At 42.1% G+C, this 17,330-nt stretch overlaps 2 protein-coding genes across 2 annotated transcripts in view; both read left to right on the top strand.

The window, feature by feature from the left end:
* Positions 1-356, top strand: part of T265_04710 (hypothetical protein) — a gene marked incomplete at both ends in the record, with an annotated part of 7,146 nt that extends 6,790 nt beyond the window's left edge. The window contains one exon of the mRNA XM_009169514.1: positions 37-356. Coding sequence (XP_009167778.1) covers positions 37-356 — 320 coding nt within the window. The remainder of the gene's footprint in view (positions 1-36) is intronic.
* A 2,605-nt stretch (positions 357-2,961) lies between these two features.
* Positions 2,962-17,330, top strand: part of T265_13573 (hypothetical protein) — a gene marked incomplete at both ends in the record, with an annotated part of 53,364 nt that continues 38,995 nt past the window's right edge. Inside the window, one exon of the mRNA XM_009169532.1 lies at positions 2,962-3,236. Within this exon, the coding sequence (XP_009167796.1) occupies positions 3,177-3,236 (60 nt within the window). The remainder of the gene's footprint in view (positions 3,237-17,330) is intronic.

A 17,330-nucleotide genomic window follows, 5' to 3' on the forward strand; every position in this document is an offset into this window, starting at 1 on the left:
CTGGACAAAAGCGAAAATCCGAAGATGCACTAGCAGTCCAAATAACTGGTGTTCTCAGACCGACTGTTCTGAGGGACGACAAGTCTGGAGGCGAAAAGTTGCATGTGGAGATCCCAGCCTACCCGGAATTCACTGCGGACGACTTGTGCGTACGAATGGACGAAAACCGCGTCGTGGTATCCGTTAAATGGAAGACTATGGCCAAAACTGACAATTCGAGTAGCACCTTCATCAAAGAGTTTTCACGTTTATATGGTATGCCACGAACGGTTGACACGTTCTCTGTCATTCCTCAGCTGCAGGGGGACAAACTCTTGGTGGAAGCACCCTTGTTGCGTCCTTGTACTTCACGATGAACGCGTTTGAAATTACTCAGTTATCAGGCATAAGACTTCATTCTTTTGCAATACAAGCCATACAAAAATCTGCTTGCTGGAATGGGTAAAAGACAGCTAGTTGCTCACCACCCTAGGAGCATGCTGCAGATTGAGGAAAGCGTTTGTGGCTAGAGCAATTATACCATTCTCGTTGATCTCTTTCTTGCATGCGGTGGGTTGAGCTGATAGATTAGGGTGAGCCATGCTGGCTTTGGGGGGCGGTGTTGGTTCCTTTCTTCTACCCTTTATATTGTACATCGCGATTCCCCCTTTTTTGTTATTTTGGTCTGTGCCTATACCACCCTTGTTGTTTTTGACATGAACATAAACCGTTCTTTGACCTTGTCATCGGACGTGTCGTTTAAGTTCACACATGGTTTCGCTAGCTTGTAAACACGTGGCTCCGAGTCAGCGCGGACCTTGAGACCCATTAGGAATTAGCAGTTCCTTAACCGGTGTATAGAAGCCGGCATAGTCCCACGATTTGAGGTTTGTAAAGCTTTATCATTTTATTATTGTACTTATAGTACCGCATTTGTAGATAAACCTCCATTTGAAATGATTGGCTTTTGGGGTTTTGCGCGTAACTCGACGTGGTTCAACAGATTGCTGGAATCAATCTATAGACGCGACATTTCACTTTCAGTTTTACTAGGGTATTCAACCAAGAATAAGGTACGGTGATCAAAGCTATTTTTATCTCGAAAATGAAATTGGATGGAGTCTATTCCAAAGATTTTACGGGAACCAAGAGACTTAGTCTAAACCCCCAAAGTTGAGTTGGCTGTTAATAAGGCTCGTAGTTTGAACATGTTTCTTATTCAATTCTGAGATGTTCGTTGAGCTGGGGAAATTTTTATGACCAACGGACTGTTAGTAAAGCCGGCCCGTATTTTTCCATAACTCTCAGGATTTTGCAGAGCCGTATCATTAAATCAAGACATACGTGAGTACGAGCCGAGTCTAATCCCCATGGTGAAAACCCGACGCCATTGAGCATGATAATGAACATCCGTCGTCCATCACACGCTGCTTATCGCAGGCGATTTTGGGACCCATTTTCAAGCCTACGTTTCCATTTTCATTGCCGTGATATAGGGACGTTGGACAAGTAAACACTACATAACCTCAGGTGCCGCTATGACCCCCATGCCAAACCTGGACTCGAAGGCACGCCCATATATCACGTTGCGCAACATAAAAGTGCTCCTGCATGTCCATCTGTTTTAAAGGCTTTAGACTTTACTGTGTTGCGATGGTTCTGTATGTCGTATAGCGTAGTTATTTCTGTCGAGTTCCAGTTCTTGCAGACAGGCTTCCGTTACTTGTGCAGCCAGTTACTGTAGCCCTACAAAATTTATGTATAACTAACCACCCGATTAACCCTCGAGGACAGTCAGACAGTATTCACAACAGCTGGAAACAATAACTTATATGGTAGCATACAGATGTCCTTTTAAAAAAGTTCACCACTTGAGTGAAGGCAGTCGTTGCAAAACGCAGAGAAGCAAAGTGCAGTTAGTCCGTGATTATTGAGAAAAGGCAACAGTACGCAACCCACAAAACATCTATCTGCGAATTCCTGTTCGCTAATTTGGACACAACCGTTCCCGTACGTGAGGACAGCTACCAGTCTGTTTATCTCGTCACTCGGAGAGCTAGGTAGCACGTGCAACTCCGTGACATGGGTTCCGTAACTGAAAGATGGGTGACAATATAACACGTCCACCCGCACCAAGAATGGAAATGCTGGATATGTTCAGCCAGACTTTGTGTAACCAAGGCCTGAGCCAACAGAGAATGCAAAATGTCGACAGCAGTCATTGCAGTAGATGGATAGCTTTCAGTTTCTTCATATTTGTGAAAAATCGTATCGCCTCGGCAACAGCTAATAATGGATATCCCTTTAGCTATACGTACCGGCCAACCAAACAATTTTACAGACAAGCAGCTAGTGCCAAACAATTTTACAGACAACGCCGCTAGTGCGTCCTACAAAGTCCTTCAGTTTTGGCTGCCCTACGAACTTGAATCAAGGTAAAAAATCTGACTTTAAGCCTATACTGAACCTTGTACATATACCTATTCAATCTACTGTCATGAACCTCTTCACTTAACTGGATCAGCTGAAAATCACCTAAATCCGTGGAACTCACGAAGAGTCCTTTAAAGCTTTAGATAGTTTACGCCCATCACTATGCCATGCTTTATCCAAGCAGTCAGATTGTGGGCATGAGCCAGTGTGGGATGCTTAGATGCTACCCATTTTTCGGCTCCGTCGGGGACTCTTGAAGACTGTGGAATGGCCGAACTGGGCTTGGCCCGACTGCACATGAATTTCATTGAACTCATTAAGCGCGGTGCTTTCAAAAAGTTCTTCAGTTAGCAATTGTAGTTCGGTATCTGTCAGTTTGATTGACTTGAGTAAGTAGCGGTGATGTACAACCTTGCTTACTGGGATTTGGCTCATGAGCTTTGTTTCTGTTTTCTATCCACAGAAATTGTCGTGAACACTTGCCTTCGGAGAATCACTGTCCCCTGGTGCTTCCATAGGGTGCATATTACACAATGGGGTTCGCGGGCCCACGGAATTTTGCATTGTCCTCTCTGGATTGACATGAGATGTATTGTTATTTATATTGGAATACTATCACAAATTCTCCTATGCACGGCCTGGACAAGTTACGAAGAATGTAGGTCATAATTTGCTGGCTCATTTCAGCAGATTTCATCTTGCCGGAAAATTCAGTTTACTGTAAGGATTACCAGTCGTTTCGGCGGTTTTCATTGTCGAGGCAAATGAGCTTCACGACAGGGATCTACAACGCGTCATGGAATCACTTATTCTACGTTTGTAAGGTGCGATATTAATGAAGAGCCTGCACTCTAGCCCGTTTCTTTTGGTAAAATATCCGTCGTGCTCAGACTCCATTGCGAAAAGAGAAATATTTCATTTAGATATGATTATTCCTGAAAGGATTTAAATGTTTATGGACGTGATCTTTCACCAGTCATTTTTACTAATCATTTGGCCTCGATGCCGAAAGCTTCATGGTTATTGTCAAAATGCGATACCCTAGGAGACGGACGGAAATTTTTACTGTCTTTTCTGAGTTTATTCTTCAGAATCCTCTTCTCTTCTGCGCACACTTCATCTGTTTATTTATTTTTTATACTGTTTCTTAACAACTACAGGACCATAGGGAAGCTTTCCGCACCCCTCCAGGAGCCCACTGGCATGCCATCGATGAATTTTTAGTGGATTTATCGGTGTGTTACAAAATTTTCCCATCTTCTACACAAGAAAAAACCACGAGCAAATTGGGGACAAGGATGCTAGGTTTCATTTTTGAAGTACGTTCTAGTAGAGCAGACGAATAACTGCCTCAATAGTCTATTTATCACGATTTTAATGGTCTGTTAGGGTATGCCTCCGGGTAGTGTAACCAGTCTGGATGCAGTCTATCCGGTCTCAAACATTTGCGTGGATATCACACATAGCGACACTTGTCTATTCTAAATGTTGGACCTAATTTACCTAAACTATAGATATTTGAGTGCTGGTGAATTATACTGGCCGTTACTTTGCATAATACCACTACCTCAGTGAAAAATTCAGCAACCTGTGACTAACTTTTAATACCACTCTTATCTTATTGATCTTCGGTCAGAATGCAATCAACTGCATACGAAACCAGTGTTGATATATGGGTGATCAGGCACTGTTCTTTTCAGCAGCCCGCACATATCTTAAGGTTAATTTTCTCACCCTGGCTTCAGGATGCTGGAACCACTTCGCATGCTAGCAGTAATGTTTGTCTGGGGACTGCAGGTCTAGTATCCTTACCTTACCTTACACAGTATTATTCCAGGTGGTTCAGTGAGACTTTACGTTACACATTACTTTTCACGTTCCAAGCATGGTCACCGAGCGCTTATATGATGCCTTGATGGTACTTCCGAAGAGTTGTTTAACAAACCACTTAACTAATATCGTGCTTGTATATTAGAGTGATATTCTGGGTAGGCACCTTTTTAATAAATATAGCTCAATACACAATTGCCCATGGGCTATAGAGGCGGGATGGCTCAGAACTCAGCGCGGAAATTCACTGGCTTGAAGATCCGTGGAACCCGATCTCTGTCTGACTTCCCATGTCTAGGCTTGGGCAACATGGTAGTATCCTTTCTCTCGTGCTTCCTTCGGGTAGCATAGCGGCTAGACAATGGAGGAATGCCACAGCTGAGTGATTTGTTTTTTTCGGGGACTGTGATTTCTAGAAAACCCTTAGTTCATATATTTGGTGAGCCATCATCCAGTATGCACGTCCAAAGGCAAGAAGCCCGTATTTTAGTTGGTTTGTTGTGTGGGCGAATCGTTTATGATCATTCGTTTCTTTAGAAAATCTGAGGAATGTATTACCTACATTTTCATCCGCACATTTACTGACATATCTAGGGGGTTCTTTACTAAGCAGGCAAAAACTCCAAAGCCAAATACGCTGTCGAGGAAAGCAAATTTTCAGCAAGATATGCGAACCATTAGCTCAAAAGTATATGATACAAATATAACATCGAATTCTAATCTAGGCAGTCATGAACTTTTTGAATTGATGTATACACACTGAGGATAGAGTACAAAAGCACAACGCTTAGAAAGCCTTGTGACGCATGTGGGCTTCCGTTACCGGTTCTTCTGGAAAAGTAAATATTCTAGCTTTAATAATTTTGGGACCTAGCTTCTATGCCACCGATGGACCTCGACGGTTTAGATATTGCATGGGTTTCCATGCCTGAACAGGAGAAAACGTCAATGTCGGACCATAGTTCACACGTGTGTCTATTGCGGCTGCAGTGGAGCTGAGTGCTATAGAGGCTATTTAATTTGTAATCAGACGGAAAGTGTACACAAAAACACAACAAAACACTAACATTCAGCAAAGTGCCGAGTACGTTTAGTTTGCCATAACAAAAATTGACTACGTTATAAAAAGTTCTCTTTAGAGAAAACCAAGTGATAACGTTCTACTTTTGGTGATTTGGAACATTTGGGCCACTAATGGAGCCACTTTTTATTGTTTTAAGACACTGTCTTTTCCACGGATGTGGCGAGTAATTTGAAAGGACAGAAGGTGACAGAACCAAATAATTCACTAGAATTTGGCCAGCCGCATTGGTGAAGTGCTTCGAAGTATCCCGTCTGTATACTGTTTATAGCCTTAGCTTTCTGGAACAAAATATATAAATCAATAAAATGCCTAGTTAAGCGTATCGAGGCATTTTTCTGCGGCTAAAAGTTGATTTGTGACCGGCGTAATTGGGCATCTGCTAATTGACTGCCTACCGAAGTATTATATTTAAGCATGGCTGGACGTTACAGTTTACAAAGTGCCTTTAATCATTGTTTTTATCTTAACAGATGCAGCACAGTAGATTGTACAAAATAGGCCTGATATGCTCTGTCGTAGTCTCTCAAAACTTTTGTAATTTATACTTGATCTAACTTTTCGTTCTTTTTGATTAAGGGCAGATTTGATCATTGGGCATTCATTAGTTTTACTCGGATTTTATGCTTACTTACGCTGGCATGGAAAAATTATGGTTATGCATTTTTGTACACTGTTAGCTAAATAGATTTGGAACATTTCTTCAAGTGGTGACAAACTGTCTTATTTAGAATTGTGCTACAGCTTCCTCATGTGTCCCTTGCTATCTAAGACTACTCTTTGACTGAGAATTATTATATATGGTGAATCTACGGCAAATAGGAGATTACTATATCTCCGCTTGTGTGTGCGGAAAGACATCAAAATTTACCGTCTTTGAAATTAGGAGAGCACTTTGTGTACCTCAGCTCCAACAGTTATCCTTTTGTCTTTGCTTCCAAGCGCATTTTTACTCGTTGCTCTTACCCAGGAAGCCATCATCTATCTATGACTAATGAGTAGCGTACCGATTACTTGTAAGGAAACCCAGATAATAGTCATTAAAAACATAGGAACAACGCGCTACATGCTCAGGTAGGTCTGAGTGACATCTAACTTCTAGTTGTGTGAAATGTTTTGAATTGTTCTTGGGTCACAGCCGTTCTAAAATTTCCTTGCTAAAAAGGCTGTCTCTTTTGCACCTGAGATACAACACAAGCGAATCCTTCAAGACCAGGAAAACGGCCAACATTTAAAGCCGGATCGAGATGCAGCCAACAAAAACACATATACAATTTGTTGTTGCACATCGCGCCATTTTCATCATACTCAAGAAACCAGAATAGTGAAATCATTTAGTGTATCAAATCCATAATCTGATACTGTTTGAGAGAATGGTGACCCACTACTCATTTTTTATTCTGTGGCAGATGGATTGTGATCACAGGCAGCTTGATTTAGACCTGGATATTCTATAAAGCCTGTCCGTGTTTAACTATGAGGAGCTTCTGACTGAGGAAAGATGAAGCTAAAATACCTTGCCTAGCTCGTCCACTTTGATAAGTAAGTTCAACGTTTCAAAACTTCAAATTCAAAACTTTTTTATTGACGAACACTTGCAACGACGGGTACCTAGAGGTAACCCCTAGTCGTATTTGTCAGGCTATTCTGCGAGCCACATAGACCGAAACTTTGGTCCTTTAGGCTTCAGTGAGCTGTAAGTTATAACGGAAAGCAGCTAAAGAAAGGACAGAAAAGGTCTACTTGGCAGGAAAAATTGTAACGCTAAGCCACTTAGGAGTGGATTTATGCCGTTTGCTGGTCCAAGGGTCTGGGATTTCAAGGTGTTTCCTCAGGCGACAAGAAGTGTTGCTGATTTTCCTTATAGTGGATGGGTTGTAGAATGTCAGCCAGAAATGTACACATCCTTGCTATCAAGTGGTTTACCCTGACCCTCAGCGTCGTCGAATATGGTCGAACCACTTTTTACGGACCGACATTTGGCCCACGATGCACCTGCTATTGGCAGTATCAACAATCAGGTTGTTTGGACGATTGAGACAAAGCACCAGGAAGAGTTGCGAGTTATTAAATGGCCAAAACGGTACAAGCCGAAAGCCAGAAAGGCCAAGTACGTGTCACTCGCAGCTCGATGTCTGAAACCTTGGAATCTCTCACTAGGGACAGAAGTATAAGACGTAATATCCTAAGAGTCAGAAGATCAAATAGCTTAGATGTTATCCAACCCACGTAGCTGCTTTGTTTAAACTTGGTTGACCGGTCAACTAAAGATAGTAAAGATAGTAACGATAGTAAACTTTCCACTTGTCTGTAATATTACAGGATAATTGAAGGTGATGTGGAATCGGATTTGGAAAGAACAACCCTATAGTGCAAGAATCCTGGTTGTTTAAACTGAACTGATATGAAGCCAATAACCGTACCAATTTTATTATCGTGAGGGATTTTCCTAGTCTTTTTAGTGAGCATTCTCAACTAGTCTCTCAACCAGAATCTGGGCGAGAAAAACTTTCTGAGTGGTTAACAGTTGTCATCACATCCACTTGGAAACCTGGTTGCCTACTTCTAAACCCTTGAATTGGCCGTGGTCAACAAACATGCGGCAGCAATATATTGGCCATCCTGGATTAGCGTCTTGAACTGTCTGCACTAAATGGAGAATAAGTGAAGGATTAAAGAGGGGCTTGGACTCTATCTGTCACAGAACATTCTCTCATGTACCACTAGAAATCTTTGGGATCGACGTGCCCTGATGTACAAACAACTAAGATGGACAGATCAGATAAAACGAATGGTCAGTCATCACGTTCAGAAGCAACTTACTTACCATCATTTATTTATTGGAGCCAAACATCTGAAGCGGATAAAGGCCCGCTGTTTAGACAGCATTTCTGTAAGTTTGTGAAACTGTCATAATGGTTTTAGATATGAAGAAAACCTGACACGGCGTGGCAAGCTTTCGTCTCATGTCTTGGCCTGGCTTAGCTGACAATAACTCAAGCCCCGTGCCTATTCGGAAAAGCATGGCAGCAGTGCACCAATGAACGCCACAGCTAAACCGTTATAGTTTAGTTTATAGTGAACATTTATATCGCACTTTTTCCCATCGAAACCTGATTGTATTAGCAGATGAGACCAGCCTTATGGCACAAAAATATTATAGTTTGTTCACACTGCTATGTTGTCATGCTTAGGCTGGTCTCTATTTATCAAGAAGTTTAGATGTTTCCTCGCCAATCTCCCCCTCAGCTTCACATGGCACCAGTAAGTTCCCTAAAACACCACATTCGGCTCCTTGCGTGCCACTTGTGGTGTAACTACGGTGAGCAGTCAGGCAATTCGACAAATGTTGGCCTGCGGAGCAGTTTTTGATGCCACTTAATCACAAATTTACGGCACCTTTCCCTAGTGAACAAAGTGCACTTAAAGAAAGCTATATAATCAATCTTACTTGGAGGGGAAGTTTCAGATGAACGGCCGGGAGACAAAATGCCATATATTTACCCCAATGTCTGAAAATACAACCATGGGACGCTGTTACTAGAGCGAAAGTTTTGTGACACCCGTTTATATAACCTGCAGTATAACAGAAGACTTCCTTACCAAGGCTGAATTTGTTGCAGAAGGGCAGAAACGCTACGACACAAACGCTGACCGCTTTCGCATTGGAAGCTGTCCAAACTTAGGCGCGGTTACAGTGCCAGTGTTATTTCTCGGCAGTGCTTATCTATTCGGGTGAAGAACAGATCTAGTATTGGAGCTGTCTAGACCTAAGCTGCTTACAAAATTTTGCCAAATGTAATGAGCGTTAGTAGGCCTTGTGTCACATCGTGTAGCAGAACTATCTCCTAGATGCAACACCGGAGGCCATAAAATTCTAAATGTTCATCTCTAGAAGAGCCATTCCTGATAAATCCCAAGCATCAAAAACACTTTATCTTGTCTAAAAAGCCTGGCTCAGTATTCGGTTTCCATCCAGAAGGGGCCCCCTTGCAGAGTAGACCACTGTTTACTGCATTAGAATTATGGATGACGTTACCTGAGTTGGTTCAAATCAACCTGGGTAATCTAAGTTTTGTTGCTGCTAATATGCACAAATAAGGTCTCTCATTCTAGCTATAACTGAGGTGGCTCATGTCAAGCCGGTGGCTTCTGGTATTACTTACCTTTCTACTTACCTTTCTACTTACCATTCTACTTAGATTATTTGAAGAGACGCGCTTTTACCGCTCCTTCATTCTAGGCCACGTTCAATCACACAAATGGTATTTGAGCTTTAACTTGCTTTTGTTCACAATATGTTAAGAATGAGCTAGGCTGTAAAAAATAAGTCACGCCAATGGCTTTCCAGATAACCTATCAGTCAAGGAATAAATTTTCCCGTAACCCACAGATCTAGGGAGCTGTCTAGACCTAAGCTGCTTACAAAATTTTGCCAAATGTAATGAGCGTTAGTAGGCCTTGTGTCACATCGTGTAGCAGNGAAACGCTACGACACAAACGCTGACCGCTGTCGCATTGGAAACTGTCCAAAATTAGGCGCAGCTACAGTGCCAGTGTTATTTCTCGGTAGTGCTTATTTATTCGGGTGAAGAACAGATCTAGTATTGGAGCTGTCTAGACCTAAGCTGCTTACAAAATTTTGCCAAATGTAATGAGCGTTAGTAGGCCTTGTGTCACATCGTGTAGCAGAACTATCTCCTAGATGCAACACCGGAGGCCATAAAATTCTAACTGTTCATCTCTAGAAGAGCCATCCCTGATAAATCCCAAGCATCAAAAACACTTTATCTTGTCTAAAAAGCCTGGCTCAGTATTCGGTTTCCATCCAGAAGGGGCCCCCTTGCAGAGTAGACCACTGTTTACTGCATTAGAATTATGGATGACGTTACCTGAGTTTGTTCAAATCAACCTGAGTAATCTATGTTCTGTTGCTGCTAATATGCACAAATAAGGTCTCTCATTCTAGCTATAACTGAGGTGACTCATGTCAAGCCGGTGGCTTCTGGTATTACTTACCTTTCTACTTACCTTTCTACTTACCATTCTACTTAGATTATTTGAAGAGACGCGCTTTTACCGCTCCTTCATTCTAGGCCACGTTCAATCACACAAATGGTATTTGAGCTTTAACTTGCTTTTGTTCACAATATGTTAAGAATGAGCTAGGCTGTAAAAAATAAGTCACGCCAATGGCTTTCCAGATAACCTATCAGTCAAGGAATAAATTTTCCCGTAACCCCAAAATTTTGTGAAATTTGGTAGTTGCTTCTAGCATCCCAGGAAATTGCTGTGTAGGATGGTTATCATGGGCAATCAGCGATGGCCAAAAGTTAGGAGCCAGCTATCAGCTGCGCCAAGACATGCTGGTTCGTTTTGTTGTGTGCACTGAGACTTGTTCCTTTCAGAGCGAAGTTATACTGTATCGGTACTGTCAATTTCTCCCCCCATTTTCTTCTCCAGTATTAGGTCTTTGTCTCAAAAATAGCAATAAATTCTCTCCGAGTCTCGAGACAAGTTGCAAGAGCATTGACTGTTCTCATGGAGTTCATCACTTAATTTTACCTCCAAATTTTTGGATTGTTTTGTCGGACTCATGGTAATGGAGGAATGAATGAAGCATGCGCAAAGCAGTGCTAGGAACCAATGAAGCGTCACCCAGTCTACGGTGTAATCTCTACTGCGGCAGATTTCGCACACCAATTCGCAACAGTTTTTTCGTATACCAAGTGCTCGAATCAACAGATTTGCCAGCACGGTGACCTTGCCCCTGTACTTCCCAAATCCACCGACAGAAATGGACAACGATCATTATTATGTTGCGCCGAGAACAGAGTTTGTGGCGGACGTGCCACTGGTGGATTTGGGGGTGGGATGATGATGTTTAGTAAAAATCTCAGTCCGTGCTGAAAAACCAAGAAGAATCTTAAAGCTGTTTTGACCTTATCTTGGAGCATCAGCAGCCCGTCAGTCACAAACTTCCAGGGAGTTTTGGACCCGTGACCTCCCACCTAGTAAGTTGAACACATGACGGTCCCGCCATGAGCGTCTGGCAGCTCTGTGATGTTCTTCTTTTTTCAGAATAAACCGGCTTTGTTTATAGGATGAAATCCCTATTGGAAATTCTCAAATCTCCCCACACTAACAACAGTTAATAAGTAGCTCAGAGTAAAAAAGAATCCGCAAGACGAGTGAAACTTCCATCTGATAATTCGACACTCAATCAGCTACCAAACCCTTGACTAGATGATATGGATCCAGGGATTGAAGGATAAATAACGTTGTGCTCTTTCTGAGCGCAAATTCGCATCATCGCTGACCAGCCGCATGCGGTGAACGGTTAAGCGTTCAAATTACTAGCCACTGGGTTGCGGGTTCACAACTCCCGTTTCGTTAAATTTGCACTGTTGAAGAGTATCAATAAGGATAAATCAACTGCACAGTGCTCCTCAGCCAATCACCATCATCCAATGAAAATCTCAAAATTCATTCACACTACTAACAGATAATAATTGCCACAATAAAATGTTAACTGACATTATGGCGGGGATTAGTATAGCCATTTTGGCTGGTTAGGGTTATTTGAGTTATTTGATCTGGTTGGACGCAGAATTAGTGCGTACTTCTAGGCTTCTTTTCTACTCGACAGCTTTTTTTCTAGAGTAAACAAATCGTTTTCCTGCTCAGTGTTATCTTGGGAAGGAAAGGTAAATATTTTCCATACGCATGTAAAGATATAACTAACTACCCTTCGATATGTATGTGTGTGTAAATGTTGCTTCTTTTACGTAGTTTTTTCTATAACACTTGACGCGGTTTTTTTGTTCAGCTCCCGCTGGACGTTTGAATAGGGCTGTGCATAGGAGGACTTAGATGAAGTGCCACTATGTCATCTTTTTGTATGGTCCTAAAGTTAACTGTACTTATACCATGCATTGACCGGCTGATGGTTCCGAACGGGTCTCTCAAAAACTGCCGGGTTTACATGGGAATCACAGGCTCACCGGTAGCTGAAAGCAGGGATCCACGCTAAAGTGCGCGACTGACTGAATCACAGAATCTTCAAATTTACTTCAGGTCTCTGAACGCCAAATTATTGAAGGTTTATTCCACTTGACTTACATTCAGTGACCGTGTTCGTAAGCGCCCATGTTCAGCTACGGTTTAACACAATGGGTTGTTTTGTGGGACGCGTGCTAGAATAGTCGTTAATTTCGTTTCCGACGCAGTCTAGAGGACTGATGTTCCATCCCCAACTATCACATGCAGGTACTTTTCGAAATCACCAACGGAAACGGTGTTTGCTTCCTCAATTCCAGTTACTTTAGAGGGTCGCCTATACGGTGGTTCAGTTTTACACTTCCTTCCTAATACTTACTCACTGAACACTCTTATTTCTCCCCCGAACTGACATTTCGCTTTACAATCGCAGTAATTCTGGCATGCACACATCTTATTCCGATACAGACGGACTTTCAGTCGTGTGTATTGAATTTTGCCCGGCTAAAGCACACTACGTTCTATCAACTATTTGCTTTTTTGTCCAAAACAGATTAAAGTTGACGTACAAGAAATGCCACACATGAGGAGGGTAAGATGCACTTTGAAGACATGGTTCAAAAAGTGATGTGGAAGGAACGAGGGTCCTAAACAGAATATAAAATAAGACAGTGCAGTTCTAGAGACAAACACTTGGTTTGTTTTTTAGCCGGAATACAGATGTCTAAAAAATACAACCTACGCGGATCAGAGCTGTTTTTTTATATGGTTTCTAACTGCAAAGGTTGAGATGTGGGTTAACATGCTGTGCTCCTCGAATTTTCAGTTTTGAATCCAAAATCACATACGACCACCATAAGGCTTTCCAGTAAACTATCGTTGTACGGCAACGAAACACCAGTGTTGAAAGCTGATGCTGACGGTAATGATAATGTCTGTTTGTCTGTTTCTTGTTTAAATGAGAGGTAATCAAACTGTTATTGAGACTCCGATGGTCTGACAATCAAGTGTTCAACCACTGACTAGAAGGTAGCGGATTCGAACCCCTGTTAGCCTCGCCAGATGCACACTGGGGTTCCGAGTACTTTTCGGCTGACCTTCCCGAATATCTGGTCCTGCACCCAAAACTGCGTGCAGTCACAATATGGCTTTCAAATGAACTATGTCTGTAAGGCAACGAAAAATCAGTGTGGTGTCGATGAGGATGGTGATGAATCGTGTGCGTCAGCTTGCATTTCGTGTGTCGTTAGTGTAAAAACCACTGAAACCTGCATAAAAATCGAAAAATTAATCGAGCTTATCGGCTTTATAGTGATGTCATCCAAATCGACGCGTACGCTACCGCATGTCACAAACATAAACACTGGAACTGCCTAATGTTCCGCCAAATTTCTGTCTAATTTATCAACTCCGAAATGTTAAGGGGTATTGCGTGACCACTGTAGCAGACTGGACTACTTAGAATAAACGGATTTGTAATGCAAACGAAATAACACACCCCTGATATGTTTGTTCTCTCAGTGACCAGTAATTACGCATAAGCTGAAAACCGAATTGTGGGTTGGCAAAATTCATTTGTCACTGCAAACACTGGTTTCAATCTGCCTTTGACACGGGCCTTTTTGCAGAAAAACGATAACCTTACTCAACTTATGGCAAATAAAGTGCCCAGGTTTTAATCCATGCACAACTGTGGGGAATGACTTACGGACTTCTCTCACACTGCAAATCAGGCCAGCGCGAAGTTTCACCGGATTTTCTTCGATCAGAAATGCTTTGTGACCTGGATGGCCCATTGCCTGCTGTGATACTATTCACAGAGTTGACGGGCACTCTTAGATAGCCCCGTTTGACGCGCAAAAATATATGTCAAGTGTGATCCAGTTTGTTTGAACTACAGATGTCGCTGAAAGTGCCTGTCATAAATCAGCTTATGAATCGGTGTCTTCATTCGTTTGCAGGTTGTTCGACAAATTCGTTTCATACAAAGCATATGAAATGCAATATACCAGTTTATCGCGATAGTCTGCATGAGCCCCACGAGGTTCCATATTTCTGAAGCAAATACCACGTGCTATTCAAACCGTTAGTCTCCAGGTGAATTCACTTTTACTCTGACAGAAAACGTCTAACCTAAACTGTTTTGAACAGCGAGAATCTACCTTAAGTCTGGAATCCCAGTTAAACCGAATATGATAGATTTTCTCAAAACTTCATTTGCCGCTCAAGAGAATATTGGTAGCTTAAGTAGCGTAGATGGTTTTTGGTTCGTTCTTTGAGCTGGAAAATTTCCAAACGTCTCGTCGCCAGGCAAGATGACATCGGGTGCGTTGCTAGTGTACGTTGTAAAACGTATGGATAAATCGTTGTGCGTTGAGTGGTGTTTACCGCTAGCCGAGGCTAATCTTCGACCACGATTGGTTGGAGATGGTGGCCTGTTTTTCTGTGTTCTGATTCGCCGGTGCCCACGTGACTTTTAGGTTGGTCTCCCCTACTCTTGTACTTCAACACTGCTGCACTCTAATGCTAATCAATACCTCTTCGACTAAATGCCACCTGAACGTCTTACCGATCGAGTTATCGAGTTAATGGAAAATAGCGACTGAATCCATACCAGGGATTATTCTGCTTGTGTGGTCCCATGTGAAGTGCGATGCGGCAAATTTTTGCGTTTTCCTGTTGTATTGTTTCTCTTCTGTGAGAATCATACTGACGGGGGGATTGTTTTCTTCCTTTCCCAAACCATCTACATAATTTCAAAACTGACTACTGGTGTGACGGTGATACTACTGAATGCAGGCATGCGAGCAGTATGTTTTCCTCTTGTAAATTCGTTTAAAAAGGGAGATCTGTTGCGGATTTGTGGAGTTGCTTTGTAGCATTTGCTTGGACTTGAGCAACACTCAATGAATATCTAGGAAAGTTCAGAAAGACGCGTTCAAAAGAATATGGATGTTCAGTTTTTGTAATTAAGATGCATATGAGAGTTTTGCTTTCCTGTCCAATAGTCTGTGACTGGTCAGTTGGTATTTCCTAATGTACAACTCCGTAGCGAAGGCTTTCTTCCTTTCACTGGTAATATAGGTGCTCCGTAGCTTTTTGATTCGGGACACCGACTGCATGCGAATTGTAAACCTTACTAGCTACTTAAGAAGTGAGTTTTTGTAGCGGCGACCAACTAGCAATCAGCTGGTGTCAAACTCTTCTTACAATGCTAGCCACACGGTCCATGATATCAGTTGGTATAACTTTTGTCTCACATTTGTGAAACTGTACGCATAAATTTGACGTTTCTGTTGCGGGTTAAGTGAAGCTCCAAGCTTAATATGCCGTATGATACGTCTATTTCCGACTTTTTCTAGTAACTTCGCCTTAGTTCACCGAAGCTCCAAGCTTAATATGCCGTATGATACGCCTATTTCCGACTTTTTCTAGTAACTTCGCCTTAGTTCTTGACTATTCACCAAGCAGTGAAGTATATGGCGGCGGTTATGTTATTAGTCGAGTAGCAGATGGCTCAGGATGCTCCCAATGTGGTTGGTGCACTGACTCAAACAATGCGGATTTTCTACCTTTCATTACTTTTGTTCACCTGCTTTGTAGTTTTACCGATATGGTATAACAGCTAATTTGTGCAAACAGCACCATTTAATGGTAATCAAAACTCTACTTTTAAAGATCAAACCCAAGAGGCTGAGTTGCTGCTTGCCTCGGTAAGCACGGCTGCGTTTGTTCGGCTATAGTTAAATAGCAGGTTCGTACGAATTCCATTTATGGGTTTCATCCCGAAAGTAAGGTCAATCTATTTTCAGAAGGGAAACACATGGTTGCTTCGTACGAATTCCATTTATGGGTTTCATCCCGAAAGTAAGGTCAATCTATTTTCAGAAGGGAAACTACTCACATGGTTGCTGAAAATTCTTCGACAGCCCACAACTGATTTCGCCTTTTTCAGACTCATCGGGTAGGCACAGTCTCCGAGAATCCATCAACCCTATGTTTTACTTGAGGTCAACCCATAGTTAAAATTCTAGAATCAGCGAGAGAACATTTTGACTATTTGGAAGTCAGTAACCAATCATAAACCCACGGACAAATTTGGACTTCCATTATTCTGGTGTACTGCCGTTGAAACACGGTTGGTTGATCAGCAGTGCAGTTAGGCTACACCTGAATAAAATGTGTATATGCTATTCTTGTTGTTTGAATGACAACCTCCCGCAGGAACGCCCATTTAACCTGTGATATCTTTTGCCCTGAGTAGAGTACTTATAATTTTTGATTGTAAGTAGGCATTAAAGTTTTCACTATGACTCTCTTACTCTAAGTGAAGTTAGTAGATGGGAAAAAGCCAAAAAGCAATGTATACAAACAGCTGTACAGTGCCCTTCACTTTTCTACGTAACCTGACTTCACCTGGGGGGGATCAGATCACGAATAACCATACAAATCATTTGCAGAGTGACACGGTGATTAGTGGAGATATAAGTGAGAGTCAGCTGACTGCTTTTCTTCAAAAACGTCACCGCATGCATGTTTTCAATCGATTTTCACTATCCCAATGCTACCTATAAGGTTGTCGAATATTTTGACAGCTAACTACCGATTTTGACTCGACAGACCTCTCTTAAATCAAAGATCGCCAGAAGAACTAACCCTGTGGTAGACTGTTCAGCAACGCCAGCTGGATAGACTCAATTTTACATGTGAGAGGCTTTCAACTCCTTTAAAATTGTTCGACATTTGTCCCCTTCCCACGGTGGTTTCGACAAACTAAAGCAAATTTTAAAGAATGCTAACTCGTAATACGAAGTTATTGTGTTTAAATAAGGAAATGTCGAATCCTCACGTACGTATGGTCGATGCAGTCGTTACCAAAAACAATTTACGTGCGCTGTTAGCTTTTCCACATAAAAATGGCGAAAATCATATCACTAATTCAACGCACTGTATCAGCCTTCAGCTGAAAAAGTAACCCGAGTGCTGGGAAAGTTAGTCCTTTCAAGGC

Source organism: Opisthorchis viverrini (genome assembly GCF_000715545.1).
Source record: "Opisthorchis viverrini unplaced genomic scaffold opera_v5_81, whole genome shotgun sequence".
NCBI lineage: Eukaryota > Metazoa > Platyhelminthes > Trematoda > Opisthorchiida > Opisthorchiidae > Opisthorchis > Opisthorchis viverrini.